This window comes from Taudactylus pleione, unplaced genomic scaffold, assembly GCF_031769625.1.
Source record: "Taudactylus pleione unplaced genomic scaffold, aTauple2 ptg000329l, whole genome shotgun sequence".
Taxonomy (NCBI): Eukaryota; Metazoa; Chordata; class Amphibia; order Anura; family Myobatrachidae; genus Taudactylus; species Taudactylus pleione.
In genome coordinates this window covers 11,241,353-11,265,604 of record NW_028284730.1, presented here as the reverse complement: position 1 = coordinate 11,265,604, position 24,252 = coordinate 11,241,353, and the positions used below count along the sequence as shown (strand labels likewise).

Below are 24,252 nucleotides of genomic sequence, written 5' to 3'. Positions count from 1 at the left end.
TCCCTCTCCCTGCATCACTGTAACTTATCTCCCCCTATAACCTCTTCTCTACAGTACCTCCCTCTCCCTGCATCACTGTAACTTATCTCCCCCTATAACCTCTTCTCTACAGTACCTCCCTCTCCCTGCATCACTGTAACTTATCTCCCCCTATAACCTCTTCTCTTCAGTACCTCCCTCTCCCTGCATCACTGTAACTTATCTCCCCCTATAACCTCTTCTCTTCAGTACCTCCCTCTCCCTGCATCACTGTAACTTATCTCCCCCTATAACCTCTTCTCTTCGGTACCTCCCTCTCTCTGCATCACTGTAACTTATCTCCCCCTATAACCTCTTCTCTTCGGTACCTCCCTCTCCCTGCATCACTGTAACTTATCTCCCCCTATAACCTCTTGCCTTCAGTACCTCCCTCTCCCTGCATCACTGTAACTTATCTCCCCCTATAACCTCTTCTCTACAGTACCTCCCTCTCCCTGCATCACTGTAACTTATCTCCCCCTATAACCTCTTGCCTTCAGTACCTCCCTCTCCCTGCATCACTGTAACTTATCTCCCCCTATAACCTCTTCTCTACAGTACCTCCCTCTCCCTGCATCACTGTAACTTATCTCCCCCTATAACCTCTTCTCTACAGTACCTCCCTCTCCCTGCATCACTGTAACTTATCTCCCCCTATAACCTCTTGCCTTCAGTACCTCCCTCTCCCTGCATCACTGTAACTTATTTCCCCCTATAACCTCTTGCCTTCAGTACCTCCCTCTCCCTGCATCACTGTAACTTATCTCCCCCTATAACCTCTTGCCTTCAGTACCTCCCTCTCCCTGCATCACTGTAACTTATCTCCCCCTATAACCTCTTGCCTTCAGTACCTCGCCTCTTTGTGTTATCCTCCATAACGTCTTATCTTCATCTCTTCACCTCTGTGACCCCTCCTTATAGCATCTGCTCTTCAGCACTTTTCCTTTTCCTGCATCACAGCTACTTTTCTCCCCTTTATAACCTCTCTTGTGATTCCCTCTCACATCTATTTCCCCTCCTCTCCCATCTATCACACTCCTCTTTTCTGATAAGCACCTCTCAGACTTCATCCCCATCATATATCCACAAACTCTTCTTGTCCTCTCCCTCTTCCTTCAGGAGCCAATTCCCCAGGATCAGCATCTCTCACTCTCTCTCTTGGATTTCCTGCAATCAGCTGTTTTGCTCAGAGGAGGATGTTTGACAGAAGAGCCAGCACAGAGAGGGATAACTAAAGTGGGATCTGGAGAAAATTAGGGCTGGGATTAGGGTTCCTGTGGATAGGATCCGGTATATGGGAAACATGAAGATGCTGAGCGTACACTTTCCCTACAGTCTCCTCTTCTTAGGTGAGTTGTTATATACAGTACTGGACATAACATTCATGTATTTTACTGAGGAGAAAAGAAACAGTGACCTGACTCTAGAATAGGAGTTATACATAGAATTTATCTACATAAATATTTAACATTACATTATCCATATGAGCATTTAACATTACATTATCCATATGAGCTACAAAGAACTTGAGAGAGAGAGAGAGAGATGTGTAACTATAATTCTCTGTACAAATAGATATCAATACAGTGTAACATGAAATATTTCATATATGTGTACACACAGCACAAGTGTCCATAGCAGTGCATTGTACATACACACATATTATACATATATTATATATATATATATATATATATTAGTTTTATGCCTCTCATAGTTTTATGCCTCTGCTGTGGTCATTTGTTTAGTTGATTATGAGAATCTGTGTTAGTGTGTGTGTGTTTGTGTCTTTATATATAATTGTAGACTGCAAAGTGCTAAATCCAGTCAGACCTATTTAATGTAACTAGCACACATGAATAGAACTAGCACACATGAATAGAATGTCAGGCTTCTAAGAGCGAACCTGAGAACTGTTTATGAAATGTCGTCATCTATTATAGCCATATAAATAGTTATATGCTATAGCAGGCATGTTAGGTATGTGTTTATCTTTCAACTAAAACCCGTTTTACAGTATATATAACACAGAGAGATCTATGTGAAGAATCACTGTTGTACTGTATAGAGTAAAATATCTGTATTATTAAAAAGTCTGTATGTCATTAAATAGTGAGAAGCGTAAACATTGTTAGGACATCTGGAGGATCTGAGATTATAGGGGTGTGCTTGCAGAATGTCAAATTACACATTATAAGGTCACATTTAGATTCATATTAACCCTAGAAGTTCTGAAACTGAAGGGGTGTGGGCTGGACAAGGTATTATACATTTATTGTTTTATAGAGAAACTCTAACGCAGATACAGTGCACCATGAATGAGCCCTCAGGCTATCTATCTATCTATCTATCTATCTATCTATCTATCTATCTATCTATCTATCTATCTATCTATCTATCTATCTAGAAAAAGAGAGATTGCATAGTTTGGTCACACAATCTCAACAGGAAAGGTGTCAGTAGTTACATACATTTAAAGTAAATAGTTGTTGAATTCATTAATATATGTTTGTCAGTGTCACCTGAGATCTGTAAGTACATGTACTATAAGAAGTGATAAGAGAATATGTCATATATTATCAGAAAGAGGCAGGGTATTATGCCTAAATGGTGGGACCCTATATATCAGCTGCTGCGAACACTCTCCACCTGTTTCTCCAACAACCAGGAGGAGTAGCTGCAGTGTGTTTCTAATGGAGAGCAATCTACATATCTATATAGACTGGTTCTGGGTCTGTCCAGCAGGAGAGGTCTGTAGCTCGGTGTACATCTGACAGATTGGAGAAATGATTAACAATTTGTTTGGTTCTTCTGAGACGAAGTGATCCAGAGAACATCTCACTTCCAGTGTACATACTACCCAGTTATCATTCCTATCTGAGCGATAAATGTCCCTAGAGAGGGTTGAGAAGCCATTTTTTGATGTTGGACTGAGCAGGTGCATGCTACATTTGTGGCACGATATTAGCTCAATGTTACCGACAAATGTCATGCAACAGTCTTATGCTGGGTACACACTAAACGATGTGTGTACCCATCGATGTTGGACGCGGTGGGGGTGCCGGCTTCAGTAAGTGCATACACACTTACCGATGCCCGCAACAACGAACAACGGTGGGGAGGGGGTCGGGGAGCGTGGCCAAGCTGCATTCGGCAGCTTGGCATCGCTAATGATATATCCCCAGAATGAGCTGCAAGTACAGTCGACTGGGGATGTCGTTAACGACCCACGGGAACGCGCATCACTAACGATCTTGTGCGTACACACTGGACGATTAAATTAAATAATCGTGACGATGTGTCGTTATTGGCAATATCGTGGAAAATATCGTCTAGTGTGTAGGCACCTTAACGGGGGTATTTAATAAACAAAAATAAGGCATTTTAGGTGGCGAAAGCAATACTTTTGTTTTCTCTCTATTTAGTTAAATGAAAAGTGATTTCTCCGCCTTTTCATCTCTCCTTACACATTCCATCCCCATTGGATATAACGGGGGCTGTGCAGGAATGGTATGTATATAGATGAGAGAAGTGAAGCTTCTCTCATCTTTTTTGACAAACATAACCCCATCTCTAGATGGCGTCGTGTCTCTTCTTACCTGCAGGAACAGAGAACAGGAGAGAAGAGCCGTTCTCTCCCGGCTTTCCTCCGCTGCCCTGGCCGGCTCCACATTCTCCGCTTCCCCAGCCGGCACTCAGTTCCCTGCTCCCCCCAGCCGACACTCACTTCCCTGCTTCCCCCAGCCGGCACTCACTTCCCTGCTACCCCCAGCCGGCACTCACTTCCCTGCTCCCCCCAGCCGGCACTCACTTCCCTGCTCCCCCCAGCCGGCACTCACTTCCCTGCTCCCCCCAGCCGGCACTCACTTCCCTGCTCCCCCCAGCTGGCACTCACTTCCCTGCTCCCCCCATCCGGCACTTACTTTCCTGCTGCCCCCAGCCGGCACTCACTTCCCTGCTGCCCCCAGCCGGCACTCACTTCCCTGCTCCCCCCAGCTGGCACTCATTTCCCTGCTCCCCCCAGCACTCACTTCCCTGCTCCCCCCAGCCGGCACTCACTTCCCTGCTCCCCCCAGCCGTCACAAATGCAAAAGATGTTTAATATCTCCTTTACCGCAAGGGCTGTCCCGGCACTTCCAAATATATTAATATGCCAAAAATCTATGTAAAATTGCAAATCGAAAAACAATTTTTTTTTTGCCGCTGTTCATTTTGGTTTTTTTTTAACATAGGCCCCTGTATCAGAAGAGCCGATGAAAGCGATAATTGGCTCTGAGTGCTGTGTATGCACTGTGCTATAATCTGACCCTGCAGCCAGGAATCAGTCTGATTATTATTGTACACTGTCTACATAGCATGTCACTCTGTATAACAATAATGCAACATGCTCTTCAGTATGCCTATGAATATTAGTACATATAACATAGCTGTCTCTGTATAATACGTGTATACTATGGGTCTAACAATAGAGACATTCATCGTGCACTGGGTGTGTCTGGACTAAATATGAGCATCTTTCTGGAGGTCTGCAATGTAATCCCTCATACTGTGTGTAACATGTATCTGGCTACTGTTATTGCTCTCTCCTAGAAAGCTCTTCCCTGGAGTGATGATCGCTCTCTGGCACTGCTCTACCACATTACTGCTGCTGCCTTAAAGTTGGGACTACTATACAAAACACAAACTAAGATACCGCTCTGGCATAAATGTTACTTAGTTGATAAGCCACCCGTGGTTCCTACTGTATATTGTACTGAACACTGTAAAACCGTTCTGAGATTTCCAGTGCCATGAAACCAGCCACTCAGGATATATGAAATGACCCAAGTCCACATGTAGAGAATGGACCCTAACGTCTACTGCTATTATTCTCTCACTTTTAGTGACCTGTTATATGTCTGTGCACAGCTGACAATGGGCCTGATTCAGACCCACTCGCAAGCGGCTGTCCGCTCGCAAGTGGGTCGATGTTCTGGACTGAGCATGCGCTCGACGGAGGGAGCTCCGTCGTGCGCATGCGCCAGACGCGACGAGCGAAGGAAAGTCCTTCGCTCGTTGTGTCTGATCAAAGGGGGCGTGCTGTCGATGTTGATTGACAGCACGCCCCCTTTGGTAGGCGTGCCGGGGGCATGCCTCCCTGACGGGGGCGTTCCCACGGGAACGCCTCCCGTCAGAAGCCGGCCCACTGACATCACTAGTGATGTCAGTGGGAGTGATTTTGGCTCTGATAGAGCCAAAATCACTCCGGAGCTTGCGGTTGAAAACCTCAACCGCAGGCTCCGGCTCGCAGTTTCGATGGTCGCGATGGTCAAGACCATCGCGGCCATCAAACTGCACGCTCGTATAGCCTGTGGGTGGTCACCCACAGCTATACGAGCGTCCAGGAGGACGCTCCATTTTCATGGAGGCCGGCCCTCATTCAGAGCGTGCGCTCTGCTCAGAGCGTACGGCTCTGAATGAGGGCCAATGAGTACTAACTTGTAATCACTTACAGACAGGGGAGAGGAGGAGCCACTGAAAAGCTAATGCGGGTATGAATAGCCCTGTCAGGTACATATACAGTATTCCAACACAGAAATTGATCTCCACTCACCTCCCAGTCTCTTTCCCACTTACTGTCTGTCCTGATTCCAGCACACTCATCATAAATCACTACAGGAGGAAGCACATGGTGACACAGAACATATCACTGTTGGATAGGAAGCTCACCAGTGACTGAAAGCACTCTTTTCACTGTACCTCCTCTCCTCATGCTTTCAGTCACAAGCTCTTCGCAGAGTGACTAAGAGGAACCACACAGTGATTGATCTATTTGTCACTGTGTGCTTCCTCATGTAGTCACAGTTTCAGAAGACCAGTGATACTGGTACAAAGAGAGGACAGCACTGGGAAAGGTATATCAGGGTTGATGAAGCAGTAGAATAGAACATGGCCTTATGTAGCATATAGTGTAGGAGTCCACTTGATTTATATACAGTAACTCTCCAAAGGGGTTACATGTGCACCTATCATTTGAAAATAAATTATGATTTATTACAAGTATTTAACAAATGTACCTGTGGCGCCCTATAGATGATTCTCATAGATTGATGCTCATTTTTCTGACTTTTCAGCTAATTTGGGATTATCTACAGGCTGTCATCCAAAATACAAGCCAGTGATTGTGATGTGCATCAATACAGTACTAATACCTTGAATAGCAAATACAGATTTTTCTGGAATGATTTTCAGAGATGAGCTGATAATAAAGCAATTATCCCCAGGTTTTTCTGTATCATACATCCAGTGAGGCTTTATGTTGCTGCTGCTTTTAAAGTGAGCTGTCCGACCCTGTCTACAGAGACTGGCCTCCTCCTCAGGCAGCTGTTTACAGGAATACCCATACAGGGAAACTGTGCACCCCGCACAAGACCATAAAGGGAAACTAAGGAAATCCACATCACTTACAGTACAGTTACCAGACATCTCTGTTTATCAAGTACAATCTCTGTATTAGACGTCTATGTACTGTATGTGTTATTGGAAGCTTTCAGGGCATGTTCTTCTTCTGAGCTGTTTTGCTTCATGTTTGTTGGGCGTAATCTGTTGGTCATTATTAAGTAGAAAATGCTGATCATTGCTGGCAGTAATATGCTCATAGGCAAACGCAGGGGGGGTTTCCGTCTGCCTGGAAACCCCCCTCCCCAGCACACACCATGACCACAATAGAAATAGTAATATAATAGAATGTTACTAGTGCTGCATGTTCTCCATATAATAAATGAAATGATTAGCACCACCTGTGGATCTTTTAAAATGTGTCAGCCAGTAATAAATATACCTCTGCACCAACTAGGAGATGTGGAAAACATGCACTGTTAGGGGTGCACTGCTATAGACCATCAATAGGGTTAATTATTAATACTGTATAATACACTATCCAGTACATAAGGAGACCAGTATGTACATATATGTCCAGGGCAGGACAAGGTTCTTCTGCTGCTACCCCAGACTCCCGGACTTGCTCCAATGCTCAGGAATGGTGCCCACATCTGAAAAAAAAAACCATTCTGCTCAGAAAGGATGGAGCTACTGCCGTATTTAATGGCTTATTGTAATCGCTGGTCCTGTATATGCTGGAATTATGCAACACAATATACTTTGTATGATACATATTAAAGCTGGATAAGTGCTAATTATGCCCTCTTCATGGACTGACCACACTCGCTCTAAAATCAAGAATTTGGAAACCCCCCTCTAGAAATCCTGCGTTTGCCACTGATGCTGTCATTGTGTGAGAACTGTGATTGGGTGCACGCCCAGGAGATATGTACATAATAGTAAATGATCAAAGTTGCCTTCACAGTGTTGAACAAACATTTTAAAATTATTTGGTAGCAGGGATGGCACCTCCCTGCCCCAGTGTCTCTCCGCAAGGGCACATCATAATAGAGCTGTGTAAAACGGGATGTAGTTCGTAGTTCTTCCGACGGCATGCCGCTGGTCTGATTCCCGACAGTGGAAGCCCGACACGGGACTTAAGATAGGCATCACAATTCTGACACCTATCTTACTCCAGACACCGGATGCCTGCCCGAAAGAGGTAAGGGGCATCTTAGCTGTTAACCGTGGGGGGAGTGTTAGGTTTGGGCAGCATAGCGGGGTTAGCGTTAGGTTTTGGGGTGGGGGTGGTTAAGGTTAAGCACCCCTGGGGGGGGTTAGGCACCACTGGGGGGGGTTAGAGTTAGGCACTAAGGGTGGAGGGTTAAGTTTAGGCACGAAGGGGAGAGACTTAGGTTTAGGCACTAACGGGGAGGGTTAGGATGCGCGGTGGGGAGGGCTAGGGTTAGGCTACAATAAGGGAGGGTTAGGGGGAGAAGGGGGAGTGTAAGTATACTTACTCAACCCCTGTCTGGATACCAACCATCGGGATGCCGCTGTCGGTATTTTGACAGGAGGCATCCTGACTGTTGGTATTACATACTAATTCTGTATAAAACACCTGGAGGCCATGGGCGTATCTGTAATGGGGGCAGGGTGTGCGCTGTACACACTCTGCACCCATAGACTATACTTACATCTCCGCCGATGATCTGTAAAGATATGCACAGTAGAACTTGTCCCATGCGGCGGCAATACTGCCCCTCTTCTCTTTTATACAGCCTTTGTTGGAGGCTTAAAAGCTTTATTATGTAATGAGCTACCTACAGCAGAAAATATGGCTATTTTAATTAAATAGACACTTATTTTATACATATAGGGTCCTATTTATTATTGAATATTTGTGGGATATTCCCCGAAAACATGTTTTTCAGAGGTACCCACAAATATTAAGTACCCCCAAATGTACTATGGAGGCATCCCAGATTTTTGCCCACAAATGCAGACCTGACTCGGGTCTACACCAGTGTGGGTTTGGCTAGTGCCGAACAAGAGGCGTGGTTAGTGTTGCCTATCATTTTGATGCATTAGCATGCTCAGTCTATCGTTTTCACATCCCCTCATCATCTTCCATCATAGGTCCGTATTCAATTTGAAGTGAAATGTCAGAATCGCCGATTACGTCATTTTCGCCTATTTCAATTATCCCCATTTTCAATTACATTGACTTTTCACTGGTGCGAAAAGTCAATGTAAAAAAACGGGGATAAATGTTCGCCAGCCTTTAGCAGGCGAAAAAAAGGGCAGAATTGGAGTTTAGGGGTGCAGGCTTTAAAAAAATAGCCTGCACCCTTGGCAATGGCCCCATAAAATGAAATGTGTAAAAAAAAAGTAAAAAACAAAAATCGGGACACCCCAAAAAAATTATTTAAAATTTTGGTGAAAAATCTAAATAAATAGGGGAACAGTGTTTAAAAATAGCGAAATAGGTTCAGGGGTATTCTGTAAGTATGCGGCAGGTGTTTTCTAGAATAGGCTATTAGCGGCAGGTGCTTTTTTGCAGAATTGAAAAAAAAATAATTTAGGGACTTAAAAATATGCTTGTACCCATTTTCAGGTACCCCAAATTTGATGGGACCACTTTTAAAAATGAAAAAAAAAAAACAATTAAGTGCTCTTCTGCATCACTTCATCAATGTCGGGAAAAAGCACCTGCCGCGGCTATTTAAAAACCTGACTTTCTTCTGCAGGCAAAAATGGGGGTACCCATAGTGATCCCCCAGGTCTGGACATCTTTAGGAGGGTCCTGCAATTATTTCCCGAAAATTCACGTATTTTTTCGCCGAACAAAGTTTTGCCTGTTCCCGATTTCGCCTACTTTGGAATTGAATACGGGGAATAGCGGGCATGCGTGCGATTCTTTTCTGCTTGGAAAACAGGTGAAGGAGGTGAAAAGTCCAGCAGGCGAAAAGTCTGGACTTTTCGCCTCAAATTGAATACGGGCCATAGTCATTAACCCATATATATGTATGGGTTGGGTACAGGATCCCGGTGGTCGGGATGCTGGTGGTCAGAATACCGACAGCGGCATCCCGACACCTGCAGTTAAGTATCCTAACCCTACCCTCCGCAGCCTAAAACTAACCCTCCCCCTAGTGCCTAACCTCTACCCTAACCTTAGCCCCAAGCCTAATACTTACCGTCTGGATGTCAGCGGTCGGGATTCTATTTTCAAGGTGGGGGTACGGGTGCCGGCCGCCTGCTGGCACTTGTAGTTGCACAAGTGCCAAAGGGCAGGCATGCTGGCACCTGTAGTCCCACTGTAAAAAACAATAGTATACATCTATTATTAACACTGTTACCCCTGCACCCACCAGCCAGGGGTGCAGAGAAGAGCCCCAGGCTTCAGCCCAGGCCTGGGGTGCTCAGGAGAGGGAGGACCCCTTTATTGGGATCCCCTGCCTCTTTATTGGGTCCCCGGCCTGGGCTGACTAGTTTGGGGTGTTAATGATTTGGCCGGAGTGACCCTGTGAAAGGGTTCCCTGGCTGTGGCATTACACTCCGGCTAATTTGAGTCTGTTGCTGGTTTAAAAAATACATGGTCACCCACGCCATTTTTCCCCCTATTTTTAAAACCAGGACTGGCTCACAGAGTCCAGTGCTGGTTCGTAAAATATGGGGAACCCCTACACGTTTTATCCCTCATATTTTTAGAACCAGGACTGGCTCGTGGAGCCTGGGGCTGGTTATAATGTTTTTGGGGGAACTCCACGTAATTTTTTTTTTTAAATGAACCCTTTATTTTATTAATTACAGGCAAAAACATACACGGATCACACTGATCTGTGTATGTTTCTGCAAGACACGCTGCTCAGGAGGGGGTCTATTTCAAACTTCTATTTTTTAACTGTGTTTGCTTCAATTACACCCGTGATTATAATTACGATTCTTGGTAAATTCCCGTGTTGTATTCCTGTCTATGGAATGTATTGCCGTGTTCAGACGATGGTGTATTCATTTCTATTATTATTTACGAGTGCATTTTAACTTCTGATTCGGCCGTGTTCGCCTCTGAAAATACAGAAAATACACCCGTTTTTTGCATAGTAAATTCCTGTGTTTGTAAAAATGGCAAAATACTCCTGTGAGTGCAAAATTGGAAAAACACGGAGCTTAGTAAGTTACCGCCAAGCCCCTGTGCACCACTTTATGAAATAGTATATAAATCCATTATTCTTGATTTGTTGTAGTATTTTCTTCTTTCTTCGTTCCTGATCCATCATCATAGTCAATTAAGGGAACAGGAAACATTAGTTCTGCATTTGTTTCAAGTATACTTATTGATTTTGTGACTTTAAATATGTTTATTTACCAAACTATGACAATTTATCTTATTTTCTGCGGACTTGCACTGACTTTTCTCTGACAAGGTTTTGAAACATGAAACTTTATCAGCTGTGACTTGCATAAACAATGTCCCTTAGTGTCAGCTCATGTGAGCACAGATACCTCTGGGACATTGCCTCTCTCATGCCCTATGACCGGTTTATTATGTGCAAAAATCTTACTCCACACATCCAGACGACAATACTGTATGGAGCATATACATTTTTTGGATTCTTCCTTAACTATTGTTATAAAAATGTTCCTTTTGCCATCAACGTTGTTTTCTAGGTCAAGTGTTTTGTACGCTTGGCCCTTGGCTCCTCTGTGCTCCAGTTTCAGCATGGCACCTACAGTACCACCTTAAAAACACTAGGCATTTGCTGTCACCTACTCAGATAAATAAAGTTATGGGCTGTGCACTTTCTGGTATTTTATGTTTTCCTACATTATTCTCGGTTTACTTTTTTAATTTTAATACAGAGGTGATTCTAAGTGTATCCATCACCTTGCGGAAGCGACTTTGTGGGTAGACTATCAACTCACTGGGAACCAGTGACATCACTTAGTGTCGAATTCAGTTAGCCCCAATTTAACGGGGGTGAAAAAGGGTGGTAGCCTCGGGCTTTAACGCCTGGGGCTATTCAATTTCAGCCCCTTTTTCACCCGAGCCCTTTTTTAACACCCGTTAAAGTAACGTGTTAATTGACTTTAACCCAAAGAACCTGTGATAAGTACACAAACCTCTTTTAGGGCCCGTTAAGTGCAGCCTGCGGGCTGCCTTCGAGGCTAATTGAATAGCCCGGGGAATCAATTATCCAGCTGTAAATTACTGCGGCTAATTGAAAGGACTGTTACAAATTAAGAATAACCCAATAACAGATATCCATTGTAACTTAGCTACTTGACAGTTGTAACTTTAAAATTTTAGAAATAATATATTAGTCCAACTATGAAATACAAAAATGCTTCTTCACTAAAAACAGGCAGTACACACCTACTAAAAATGATTAATTACTGCCCTCATACTAATACTCCCATCCCACCCCTGTGCTGCGCCTTATCTAACTGCATTGTGGATGAGTAGCAGAACCACCATTGGAATAGCCTAAGTGTCTGTTATTGGGTCCAGTGACACTTGTCCATCTGCTAAGGAAGACTTTGACTATTTTTCCTATTTAATGCCAGAACTGAACCCAAGTGGGCATCACCAGGCCACCCCTCCCAAATTATACTAATGAGGGGACAAGTGAGTGTTATGCATACTTGGGGCATATTTATTATTATTATGCCACCAGCCCCCAAATATAAAGATAACTTATCGCCTCAAAATGCGGCAATAAGGAATGTTTATTTGCCCAGATGTATAATTTCTGAGTCGCTGAGATCGATTCATACCCTATATATTTAACTTATACATATCCCCAACATTAATTATCCTTTTCCTTCTCGTATGCAATAATATGACAAATATATACATGTTTAACCCTGCGTCAGGCGCACCTCAGGGGTCCCAGGTTGGGGCGCACTGACAGCCGGCTGTTATAAAATTGTCATTAGCACCTAATTAACTCAATTCTAATGTTCTTAAAGTGATCAGTGACCTTCATTAGGATGTACAAAGAGAGAATATATGGAAATCTGATTCATAAAACCACATTTCTTAACCTTAAAGCAAGTAAAACGAAAAATACTAAATTTTAAGAGGCGCAGTGTGCCTAAGAGGCCGCCCTGGACAAACCTACATATTTCCGCAAAATACCCACAACCTTTGTAATTTTCATTCATAAAATGAGGAAAATACACAAAATTGTGAGAAAATAAAAATAAATACGTACCTTCAAAAGTCGTACGAGTTCGGGCGCAATGAGCCTGAGAGGCCAGGAAGGTCACTACTGCACTCCACGCAGGCGGCGGGAAAACTGACTAGGGGAGTTTCAAACAGCACCTAGAGCTAGGAAGGTACTAGGAGGGGCAGGCCCCTGCGCCCCCTTGCGGCGGAGAGGTGAGCGAGAACAGCTTTGTGGTGCCTGTCAGGCCAGCTGCGCCTGATGCAGGGGTAATACTTTTTTTTCAACATTACCCAATAAATCAGAATATGTAAACCTGAATAGAAGTAAAAACTCACTGTAAACAAAGATATCACTAAATAAGTTATATTAATTATTAACACTGGATACAAAACACATTACAAACAAATTTGTCATTAAATAAATTAAGTTATATTAACTATAAACACCGGATACAAAAACAACATTGTAAACAATTGTATCACTTAATAAATGAAGTTATAGTAACACAAACACATGGCAAAAGTATGTGACATTAGCTGACTCAGTGGATGATTCCAGCGGATAGAGCCATATGTTACAGCACTATATACAATACTGTATATACATATACATGCTGCTCCTTTGTGCACCTATTATGTTTATTTCATGTGTTTAGTATTACAATGAGAAAAGTGAAACAGAATAAAAAAAAAAAACATTTTAGAGAGCAAAGGATTACTGTTGTCATACAGATAAAAATATATGACAAGTTCTAATGCGGATTTTTTAGATTTGGTTATGGATTAGTCCTGCGACTCTTGTGTACAGTATTTTATAAACTGCCTGCCTGGGGGTCTAGTGCATAAACCACTGCCAGACGAACTCGGAGTTCCATAACAGTGTTACAGCCGCAAGCACTTCAGTCCACTCCAGAGTGGGGGAGATGTATCAAACCTTGGGAGAGATAAAGTGGAAAGAGATATAGAGGTATATTCATGTAGCAGAGAAAAGTCCTTTATCAGTGATAACAGGGATTTTCTCTGCTTCCTCCTATTCATAGAAGGGGTCACCGTGGAGAAATCTGAGATTCCTCAAGTTGTGCCCCTGCTAAGTATACACATTGGTTTCCCATACAGTAGTATGGGGAGAGCGATTTATAGAAGCACAGAAAGCTCAGCTTTCCGATTCGCTTCTAAAAAATCTTTTCTCCATCTCAGGATGGCGTAGACCCTGCCTTCTCCCCGCCCCCTTCTCTGATACCGGCCAATCAGCAGCGCCCAGGGAAAAAGTGCCGGGTCACCTCACTCTGCCCGCTGCCGAGTCCCCGGCCGCTGCGCTGTCTAGTAGATAGCTGAAGAGACCAGGCTAATGCCGGGTAACTTCAGATTGCTGCCTCCACAGCCGGCCACTCTGCCCCCACCCCCGCTCTGTCATATGTATTTCTTAATGAAGTGCCCCAGCATATGCCGGGTCACTTCAAACTATTTTCTCCCCGCTACCCTCAACTTTCTCAGCCCCCTCCCGATCACCCGGCCTTTGCTGCCTCCTTGCTGCCCCTAGCTAGCTCGGCCTCCCTGTCCCTGTTCTGCAGGCAGACGCTGCCGAGACCCGATCCGATGCATGCGCACAAGAGACCCTGGATGCCATGCAGCTGAAGACTGGATCATTGCTGGTGCCGTGGATTTTGCATAGTACATATATATGAATTGCTACTTAACACAGCTATAAATCGCATCAAAGTGCAATTCATATCGCACGATTTACATGAATAGACCTTATTGTACCAACCAATCAGCTCCTAACTGTCATTTTACAGCTGTGTTTGAAAAAATGACAGAAGCTAATTGGTTGGTACTTTATTTCACTCCAAGGTTTGATACATCTCCCCCCACTGGAGTGGACTGAAGTGGTTTGCGGCTGCGAAACTGTTGCAGAAATCGGACGGCAGTGGTTTATGCTCCAGACCCCCTGGCACACTGCTCTGAACATTACTATCGCATACCTCCCAGCTGTCCCACAATGTTTGTCCGTTCCCACAATGGAGGCAGATCTCTCTGTGGCATTCAGCATAAAAAATGGCATCATTGTTACACCACATCCAGCTTTGGAGAACTCCGGTGTTGAGCACTATGCACTAGTCACATATTATTGGGAATTATTACTACAATTGGTATATTTTTGGCTATTACAGTTAGTGCTGCATTACTAATACTGATGTAATAGTCATCACTGACATTGCTGGCATACTCTATGCTGCTGATGCTATTTTGGAAGGTGACGCACAAGTGTCCTAGTGAAATACTAATAATATTATTAATAACATTACTTTTTTTTCCTTCTTTTTTTAAACAAAATGTAAAAAATGAATTGCTCTTTTCAGCATTTGGGCTGCCCACCAATGCAATGTGGCTTTGCTACCAACAGAACCTAATTTCCAGGGGTATTGTCTCTGGAAATATTTAACCCTGTAAATACTCCTATTTACAGTGCTCATTATACTTTACAATTCCTATTAGTCCATATATGTAGACAGTATCACCCATGACCTGCTTAGATGCAAAGTTTGCTGTATAAATGATTTGCAAATGTTGCCAGCTATGCTATAGTCCGGTTCCTTAGTCAGTGGCGCTCAGGCCTGCAGAAAGCTGTCCTGGGCCCAGGTATTTTCGGGGGCATGGCCTAACCCTGTCACAAAAAAATTGGAAGCAATAATATTTGCTGCCGTGTACCCCCCCCTTCATCAAGCCCGGGCCTGGGTAATTAGTACCTTCTCTGCTCACTTTTAGCTCCCCTGGTGGCAGTTTGCATACAGAGCTGAGACAGAACATGGGGAAATAAATGAGCTCCTGCAGAGTTGGCAGCAAAATGAACGTACAGTACGTTAATAATAAACGTATGCATGCACAAAATAGCGCATGTCCTCTCATATGCAGAGCTGCACTGACAGCATAAGCACCTTTGTGACACCCCTAGTGGTGGGTGACGAGTGTGGTGTGGATCGTACCTGGTCTCAGAAGGCTCTTCTTAAGGTGCCCACACACATACCGATGTGCACACGATCAGCCGATGTGTATGATTTCCCTTGAAACTCACCCCAGCAGCTCAGCACACGATCTGCACACTATTTGGTATCCAATCTTCATACGATCTCCTGCAGTCAGACTTTCACAGTGCATCGGGTCCTAGATTGTCAGATCTGCCCTACAGCACGGCGGATCTGAAGATGCGATGTGCGACCAGCAGGAACGCGTATCACATCGTGATCGTGAGTGGGGACTCACGATTTACTCACGATTTTGGCATATTTTACACGATCTGTCGTTCCAATGTGTCGAATTGGTCAGATCGAGTATAATATCGCTATGTGTGTGGGCAGCTTTACTCTTCTTCATGTCACGACAAAGGAACATAGAACCCCCAAATCCCAGATATAAGGCGGACACCAAGAAATAAAGTGATGTTTAAATTTATTAAGCTGGAACACTACGCCACTGTAAATCTGTGTAAATGATTATCATTTAACATAACACAATAATACCTACAAACTTGGTCGTTGCTATAAGCAACACTATCAAGCCCTTCTGTAGTTAAACTTAACAATCTCAACAGCACCTCCTGTAAACACTTCAATGTATTATTAAATTAGCTCAATGCCGTTATCCTCTTCACAGTACTTCTGGTACTTCAGTAAACTGTTGTAACCAAACACCTAACAGTAAGATAGACTCACTGCAAGGTGTCCACAAGGTCCTAGATCCCGGCCATTAATCCCTCACTTTCCAGGGTATCACACCTTGTTTTCGAGAAGTATTTGCATGTGCCCTGTAGCACTAGCAGGCACAAAAGTCATGCCTCCTACGCATCCTATGTGCGTGTTTCTGCAGTCTGCATGAGCTGCATTTGCATGAACACATCCTCCTTAGAAAACTTGGCCCCTATTAGCACGACCTTCCCTCCTCTCCAGGCATAATAAGGAGTCATGTCAGAAGAGCACCCAGAACAATGTCACACAATATAGGCTATGCACCCAGCATAGTTGCTCTGCCTCAACCCCAATGTGTGCATAGCCATTGCTGGAACTACTGCCTGCTGACGACATTATGCCTATGTGTGCATATGGCAGCTTCCACTATTACTGACTCTTCAGGTAGGTGTATGCCAGTGCACTCTACTATCTGAAACACAGAGACAATGGAGCATATAGAGGCTGACGCCTCTGCGGCCGCCTTTGCCTATGGCAACGGCATTGTACATACTTTCTTGTGCTAATGCGACAATCGGCTGAACTAAGTCGCAATTCTTTGCATCTGTAGGTACAAGCCTATCCCGCCCACCATGCTACTGTCCGCAGACGCAATCGTCGTCACTAGTATCAGAACTTGTAGCAGCCCCATGCGAGGTGCAAGAGTCCCGTCAGAAACAGACATCCAAACTGCTGAGCATCTAAATCAGTGGTGGCCAAACCGATCCTTAAGGACCCCTAACAGGTCATGTTTTCCAGACCACCTGTGGATCTGTAGAATGTGTCAGTAGTCAGTTAAAAGTGAATGCACCATATGTTTTAAAATGTGACAGTTAGTAATGACTACACCTGTGCACCAGCTAGGTGGTCTGCAAAACGTGTCATGTTAGAGGCTCTCGAGGACTAGGTTGGTGCGGACGTTGCATACATGCTCACGACACTCCTATCAGTCACAGCTGCTCTGTGCATCTAAATACTCGCCGGCTAGAAACACCTGTTTTACTTAAGTCTCTGGCCCTGATTCAGGCGTCTTTTTTTTTTTTTTATGGAGCGGCCTCCTGGCCACTCGCATTGCTGTGGGTTGCCACCCACAGCTAATGCGAATGGCCAGGATGATGGTTGCGATGGTCAAGACCATCACGACCATCGGGCTTGCGACGAGACTCTTGTGGTAGGGTCTCGTGGCCGCAAGCCCCAGAGAGCTTTTGGCTCAAACAGAGCCGAAAGCTCTCCCACTGACATCACTTGTGATGTCAGTGGCGCCGACCCCAGACGGTAGGCGTTCTCATGGGAACGCCTCCGTCTGGGCAGCCACCCCCCCGGCCCGCCCACCAAAGGGGGCGTGCTGTCACTCAACATCGACAGCACGCCCCCTTTGGTGCGAGACCCGGAGCGACGCCCCCTTTGGTGCGAGAGCCGGCTCCATCGTGCACATGTGCTCTGGGTCACCATCGACCCGGTTGCGAGTGCTCAGCGCTTGCGACCGGGTCTGAATTAGGCCCAGTGTGTTCGCACATGCAGGCTCAGCATGCACACACCATGTTTGACATACACAGTCGGCTCAAAATCAGGAGACGATATCCATTTATATAGATGGATCCGACTCAGAATGACCCCCAAAAAGTTTAGAAAGCGCAGGTAAATTGCAGGAAAGGGCATACAAAACTCTTAGAAAAGCAAAAATAATTAAAAATGAAAAAATGAGAGAACTGGGCATGAAATGTACTAAATTACATGTGAGCAATATTTTTGAAGCTGATTCTGAGTTTGGGGCAATGCAAACAACACAAGTAACTTTGGGTCTGATTCAGAGATGTAGGTTCATCTGAGGATGAAAGCAAACTCCGATGGTTAGGGGTCTGTAGCTGCATAGGACCTGTTCTGCGCATGTTCAGAATGGGTCCTGCGAGCTTGCTTGCCAAACCTCAAGCCGCAGCATGATTGACATTCTGCAGCGCTTAGGGCGTTTAGAGCAGGGGTGTGCCTGGTAGCCATTCCCGGAAACCCGGGGCGTGTCACCCTCGTTTTCCGGGAGGGACGAGGCCACTGACAGTAATACTTCCTGGTGGCTGGCCCCTGTCCCGGACCTGCCAACTTACCATGAGTTCAGAGCAGCCCAGATCAGTACATGCCTAAGCCCCATTCTTTCCATTGGCTCTGCTATCAGTTCTCGGACTGTTTTCCCTTGCAACAGGTTTAAGGGAGGGCCCCACAACGCACTGAGAGACAGAGGTAAATGGGGGAAGGGGGGCACAGAACGATAGAGGGGAATGTGTGTGTGTGTGGGGGGGCTCACTGACAGAGGGGAATGTGTGGGGAGGGGGGGTTCACTGACAGAAGGGAATGTGTGTGTTTGTGTGGGGGAGTGGGGATCACAGGGCCTGATTCAGACCCGCTCGCGAGCGCATTGCACTCGCAAGCGGGTCGATGGCCGGGCAGTGCACTGCGCGTGCACGACCCCCGGAGCGAGTGAGAAATCACTCGCTCCGGGGCTCGCTACAAGACGTGGCGGCTGTCGATGTTGATCGACAGCTCGTCCCATTTTGTAGGCGGGTCGAAGGGGTGGCTGCACAAACGCCTGCCGTTTGTGGGCGGCCCTACTGACATCACACGTGATGTCAGTAGTGAACTTCCTGCTCTGTTAGAGCAGGAAGGTCACTGGGGCTTGCGGTGGATGAGGCCCTACCACAATGGTCTTGTCGCAAGCCCAATGGTCGCAATAATCGCGACTATCGCCAGGCCGCCCACTAAAGCTGTGGGTGGTCACCCACAGCTTAGCGAGCGACCTGGAGGCCGGGGTAAAAAAAAAAACCGACCCGCCCTGATTCAGAGCGAGCGCTCGCAAATAGCGAGCACCTCTGAATCAGGGCCACTGACAGAAGGGATTGTGTGTGTGGGGAGGGGGGCTCACTGACAGAAGGGAATGTGTGTGTGGGGGCTCACTGACAGGGGAATCTGTGTGTGTGGGGAGGGGGGCTCACTGACAGAAGGGAATGTGTGTGTGGGGGGCTCTCTGACAGAGGGGAATGTGTGCGTGTGTGGGGAGAGGGGTTCAGTGACAGGAGAATGTGTGTGTGGGGGCTCACTGACGGGAATCTCTGTGTGGGGAGGGGGGCTCACTGATAGAAGGAAATGGGTGTGTGTGGGTTGGGGGCACACTGACAGAGGGGAATGTGTGTGTGAGTGTGTGTGGAGGGGGGATCACTGATGGAGGTAAATGTGTGTGTGTGGGGAGGGGGGCTCACTGACAGAGGGACTGTGTGGGTTGGGGGGCACACTGACAGAGGGGAATGTGTGCGTGAGTGGGGAGGTGGGCTCACTGATGGAGGGAAATGTGTATGTGTGGGGAGGGGGGCTCACTGACAGAGGGGAATGTGCTGACTATTTTGTACCAAGATTTCTGAATGCAGCCCTGCTGACAACTCCTTTTGCATTTGCATCTGAGATAGATGGATTTGCATAGCCACACACATCCCTGAATCAGGCCCTTTGTACCTAGATCAAACCATGCTGCACTGCAAGTGGTGACATTGGCCCTCATTCAGAGCCACTCGCTATTTGCGGTCGTTCGTTCTAAAACAAGGGGTGGCTATTCAAATGATCCGTTCGCAAATTGCAGTCTGTTCACACCTCTAAGTCTGAACGAGCGAGCAAAACATACGCTCGTTTATTTGTTAAAAACGCCCCCTGGCCGCTCGCACCATACGTCATGTCCGCTATTTATTAGATTAATCGAGTACATCGTACAGCGTATGAACTGCTCGCTATTCTTGTGGTTGGTTTTTTCAACCACTATTTTGCGAGCAGTTCTGAGTTAAAAAAAACCAAGTGACGTGGTCAATGACGCTGCTGTATTAATTATGCACACCCTTAAAACGCCCGTTTTGACCTTTAAGCACGCCTGCGTTCTGATCTCCACTCCCCGTTTACAAGCACCTTCCCCTGTTACCACCCACATACGCCTCATTCTGTCACTCAAAATAGCAGGCACTCGCTATATTGCGTACAAACGATTTTCGGCTGCACTGACTGGTTCGCGCATGTGTACTAAAAACCGTACGCATGCGCAGATGTGCGAACATCGCTCGGAACGAGCGTACGGCCGCTAGCGAGCGGCTCTGAATGAGGGCCATTGTTTTTCCATGCAGTGTAAATACTGGCTGCTTTAGCAAGTAGTCCACAAATGATGGACAGCTTTATTTTTATAGTGCAGTTTGGACACGCCCTTCTCCAATATAAATCTTTGCACATGTTACATCTGCCCCATCTGCAGTGCCACATGCTTTGTCCAGGTGCAAAGTTACAGTACTTACTTTTTATTTTGCTTTACCCCCTACTCAAAATCAGCTCCACTTATCTATACCATTCTGTCTCAGTCATGAGTGCATAATACAGATGTAAGATGTGCACATGTGGAGTACAGCAGATAATACGGGTGTAAGATGTGCACGTGTGGAGTACGGCAGATAATACGGATGTAAGATGTGCACGTGTGGAGTATGGCAGATAATACGGATGTAAGATGTGCACGTGTGGAGTACGGCAGATAATACGGATGTAAGCTGTGCACGTGTGGAGTATGGCAGATAATACGGATGTAAGATGTGCACGTGTGGAGTACGGCAGATAATACGGATGTAAGCTGTGCACGTGTGGAGTACGGTCAATAATACGGATGTAAGCTGTGCACGTGTGGAGTACGGCAGACAATACGGATGTAAGCTGTGCACGTGTGGAGTACGGCAGATAATACGGATGTAAGATGTGCACGTGTGGAGTACAGCAGATAATATGGATGTAAGATGTGCACGTGTGGAGTATGGCAGATAATACGGATGTAAGATGTGCACGTGTGGAGTATGGAAGATAATACGGATGTAAGCTGTGCACGTGTGGAGTACGGCAGATAATACGGGTGTAAGCTGTGCACGTGTGGCGTACGGCAGATAATATGGATGTAAGCTGTGCACGTGTGGCGTATGGCAGATAATATGGATGTAAGCTGTGCACGTGCGGAGTACGGCAGATAATATGGATGTAAGCTGTGCACGTGTGGAGTACGGCAGATAATACGGATGTAAGATGTGCACGTGTGGAGTACGGCAGATAATACGGATGTAAGATGTGCACGTGTGGAGTACGGCAGATAATACGGATGTAAGATGTGCACGTGTGGAGTACGGCAGATAATACGGATGTAAGATGTGCACGTGTGGAGTACGGCAGATAATACGGATGTAAGCTGTGCACGTGTGGAGTACGGCAGATAATACGGATGTAAGCTGTGCACGTGTGGCATACGGCAGATAATATGGATGTAAGCTGTGCACGTGTGGCGTACGGCAGATAATATGGATGTAAGCTGTGCACGTGTGGAGTACGGCAGATAATACAGGTGTAAGCTGTGCACGTGTGGAGTACGCTAGATAATACGGATGTAAGATGCGCACGTGTGGAGTACGGCAGATAATACGGATGTAAGCTGTGCACGTGTGGAGTATGGCAGATAATACGGATGTAAGCTGTGCACGTGTGTCGTACGGCAGATAATATGGATGTAAGCTGTGCACGTGTGGCGTACGGCAGATAATATGGATGTAAGCTGTGCACGTGTGGAGTACGGCAGATAATACGGATGTAAGCTGTGCACGTGTGGAATACGGCAGATAATACGGATGTAAGCTGTACACGTGTGGCGTACGGCAGATAATATGGATGTAAGCTGTGCACGTGTGGAGTACGGCAGATAATACAGGTGTAAGCTGTACACGTGTGGCGTACGGCAGATAATATGGATGTAAGCTGTACACGTGTGGAGTACGGCAGATGATATGGATGTAAGCTGTGCACGTGTGGAGTACGGCAGATAATATGGATGTAAGCTGTACACGTGTGGAGTACGGCAGATGATATGGATGTAAGCTGTGCACGTGTGGAGTACGGCAGATAATATGGATGTAAGCTGTACACGTGTGGAGTACGGCAGATGATATGGATGTAAGCTGTGCACGTGTGAGTACGGCAGATAATACGGATGTAAGGTGTGCACGTGTGGAGTACGGCAGATAATACAGATGTAAGCTGTGCACGTGTGGAGTACGGCAGATTTTTTATGTAATTTCATGACAGGAGTTAGAGATGAGCAATTTGGATTTTGAAAAAAATTAACACACTCAAAGGTAGGGGTCTCGAGTCAAACCGAATCCTGACTCGGGCCTTCTCGCAATTCGGAATTCGGATTTAAAAAAACGGATCTCTCTTGTTTTGAATTGCTTTAAGTTCCTCCATTGTAATTTCAGGTGCTGTGAGGTGGTCAAAATTGACTGGAATTGAATGTTATTGATGTTAATAATTAATAGCATAGGAACAAAAACAAATCCAAGTTACGTGATTTTAGCTGATTTTATAAATTTTTAAAGAAATCCAAAACCAATTCCTTACTAATACACTTGGCAAAACCGAAACATGGGGGTCCGCGCACATCTCTAACAGGAATGAGACAACTCTAATGAATCCTTTGGTTAACAATATATACAGTATAACAAATAAAGCAAACAGCAGCAATAATACAAGAACATTTCTTTCCGGTTTGAGGGAATGTGCAGACAATTTTGCAAGTTCAAAGAATATCCACCATGTACTGTAAATCTGGGTACACACTGGAAAGATATATCAGCAGATGGTGGTTGTTCATACAACTATCACTGCCTCTGGCCGCGGGTCCCGCTGGCAGGGGGGCTCGCTTTATGACCCCTCCCCTCCAGCCTCTGCAGCAAGTGTACGGGCAGTTGCCTGACCGCACATACAGACAGCAAGATGAGGAGATATATCTGCAGATACAGTATATCTGCCATCGCTCTGCAGCACAGCCGACGCAATATGTCTGTGAACGACGTTGTTCACAGACATGTCGTCTGTACACACTGGCCATTGGGGGCACGATATATCGGCCGTTCAATTGAGTGACCGATATGTCGCCCAGTGTGTACCCAGCATTACTCAGTGTGGCCCTGATTCAGAGCCGCTCGTAAGCGGCCGCTCGTTCGTTCTGACCGATGTTCGCACATCTGCGCATGCGTATGGATTTTAATACGCATGCGCGAACCAGTCAGTGCGGCCGAAAATCGTTTGTTCGCTATATAGCGAATGCCTGCTATATTGAGTGACAGAAGGAGGCGTATGTGGGTGGTAACAGGGGAAGGTGCTTGAAAACGGGGGGAGTGGAATTAGAACACAGGCGTGCTTATAGGTCAAAACGGGCGTTTTAAGGGAGTGCATAATTACTATAGCAGCGTCATTGACCATGTCACTTGTTTTTTTTTTACTCAGAACTGCTCGCAAAATAGCGGTTGAAAAAACCAGCCACAAGAATAGCGAGCAGTTCATACGCTGTTCGATGTACTCGATTAATCTAATAAATAGCGGACATGACGTATGGTGCGAGCGGCAAGGGGGCGTAGTTATCCAAAAAACGACCGCAAGTTTTGTTCGCTCGTTCAGACATAGAGGCGTGAACAGACCGCAATGAGCGAACGGTTCATTTGAATAGCCACCCCTTGTTTTAGAATGAACAACCGCAAATATCGAGCGGCTCTGAATGAGGGCCTGTGTGTACAGGAAATGAACATCTGTATAGGTATGTGCATAATACATTATAATAAAATCCATCTCTCCCTATGCAGAGGTGTTTACAATACATCCTGAGACCTGAGTTATGTCCTGTGTGTACAGGAAAGGTGTGTGAAGCAGATACATTATAATAATGTTCATCACTCCCTATGCAGAGGCTTTTGTAGTACATCCTGAGACCAGAGCTAGGTCCTGTGTGTAGCATAGAAGTTATCCATCCCGGGAATAGTTAGTGAAAGTCACCCCTGATGTCCCAGTCCTCCCTTCCTCGTCCAATCTTGCAGATTGTTCCACATCTGTCCACACACTGCCCCCATTCTCTCTATCAGAGCTCTGAGTCCCCACAGG

At 45.7% G+C, this 24,252-nt stretch overlaps 1 protein-coding gene across 1 annotated transcript in view; it reads left to right on the top strand.

Moving 5' to 3' along the window:
- Window positions 1–803: 803 nt before the first annotated feature.
- The window catches only part of GFRA2 (GDNF family receptor alpha 2), a 49,895-nt gene continuing 26,446 nt past the window's right edge, over window positions 804–24,252 (top strand). The window contains exon 1 of the mRNA XM_088443251.1: window positions 804–1,367. Coding sequence (XP_088299377.1) covers window positions 1,313–1,367 — 55 coding nt within the window. The 5' untranslated portion in view covers window positions 804–1,312. The remainder of the gene's footprint in view (window positions 1,368–24,252) is intronic.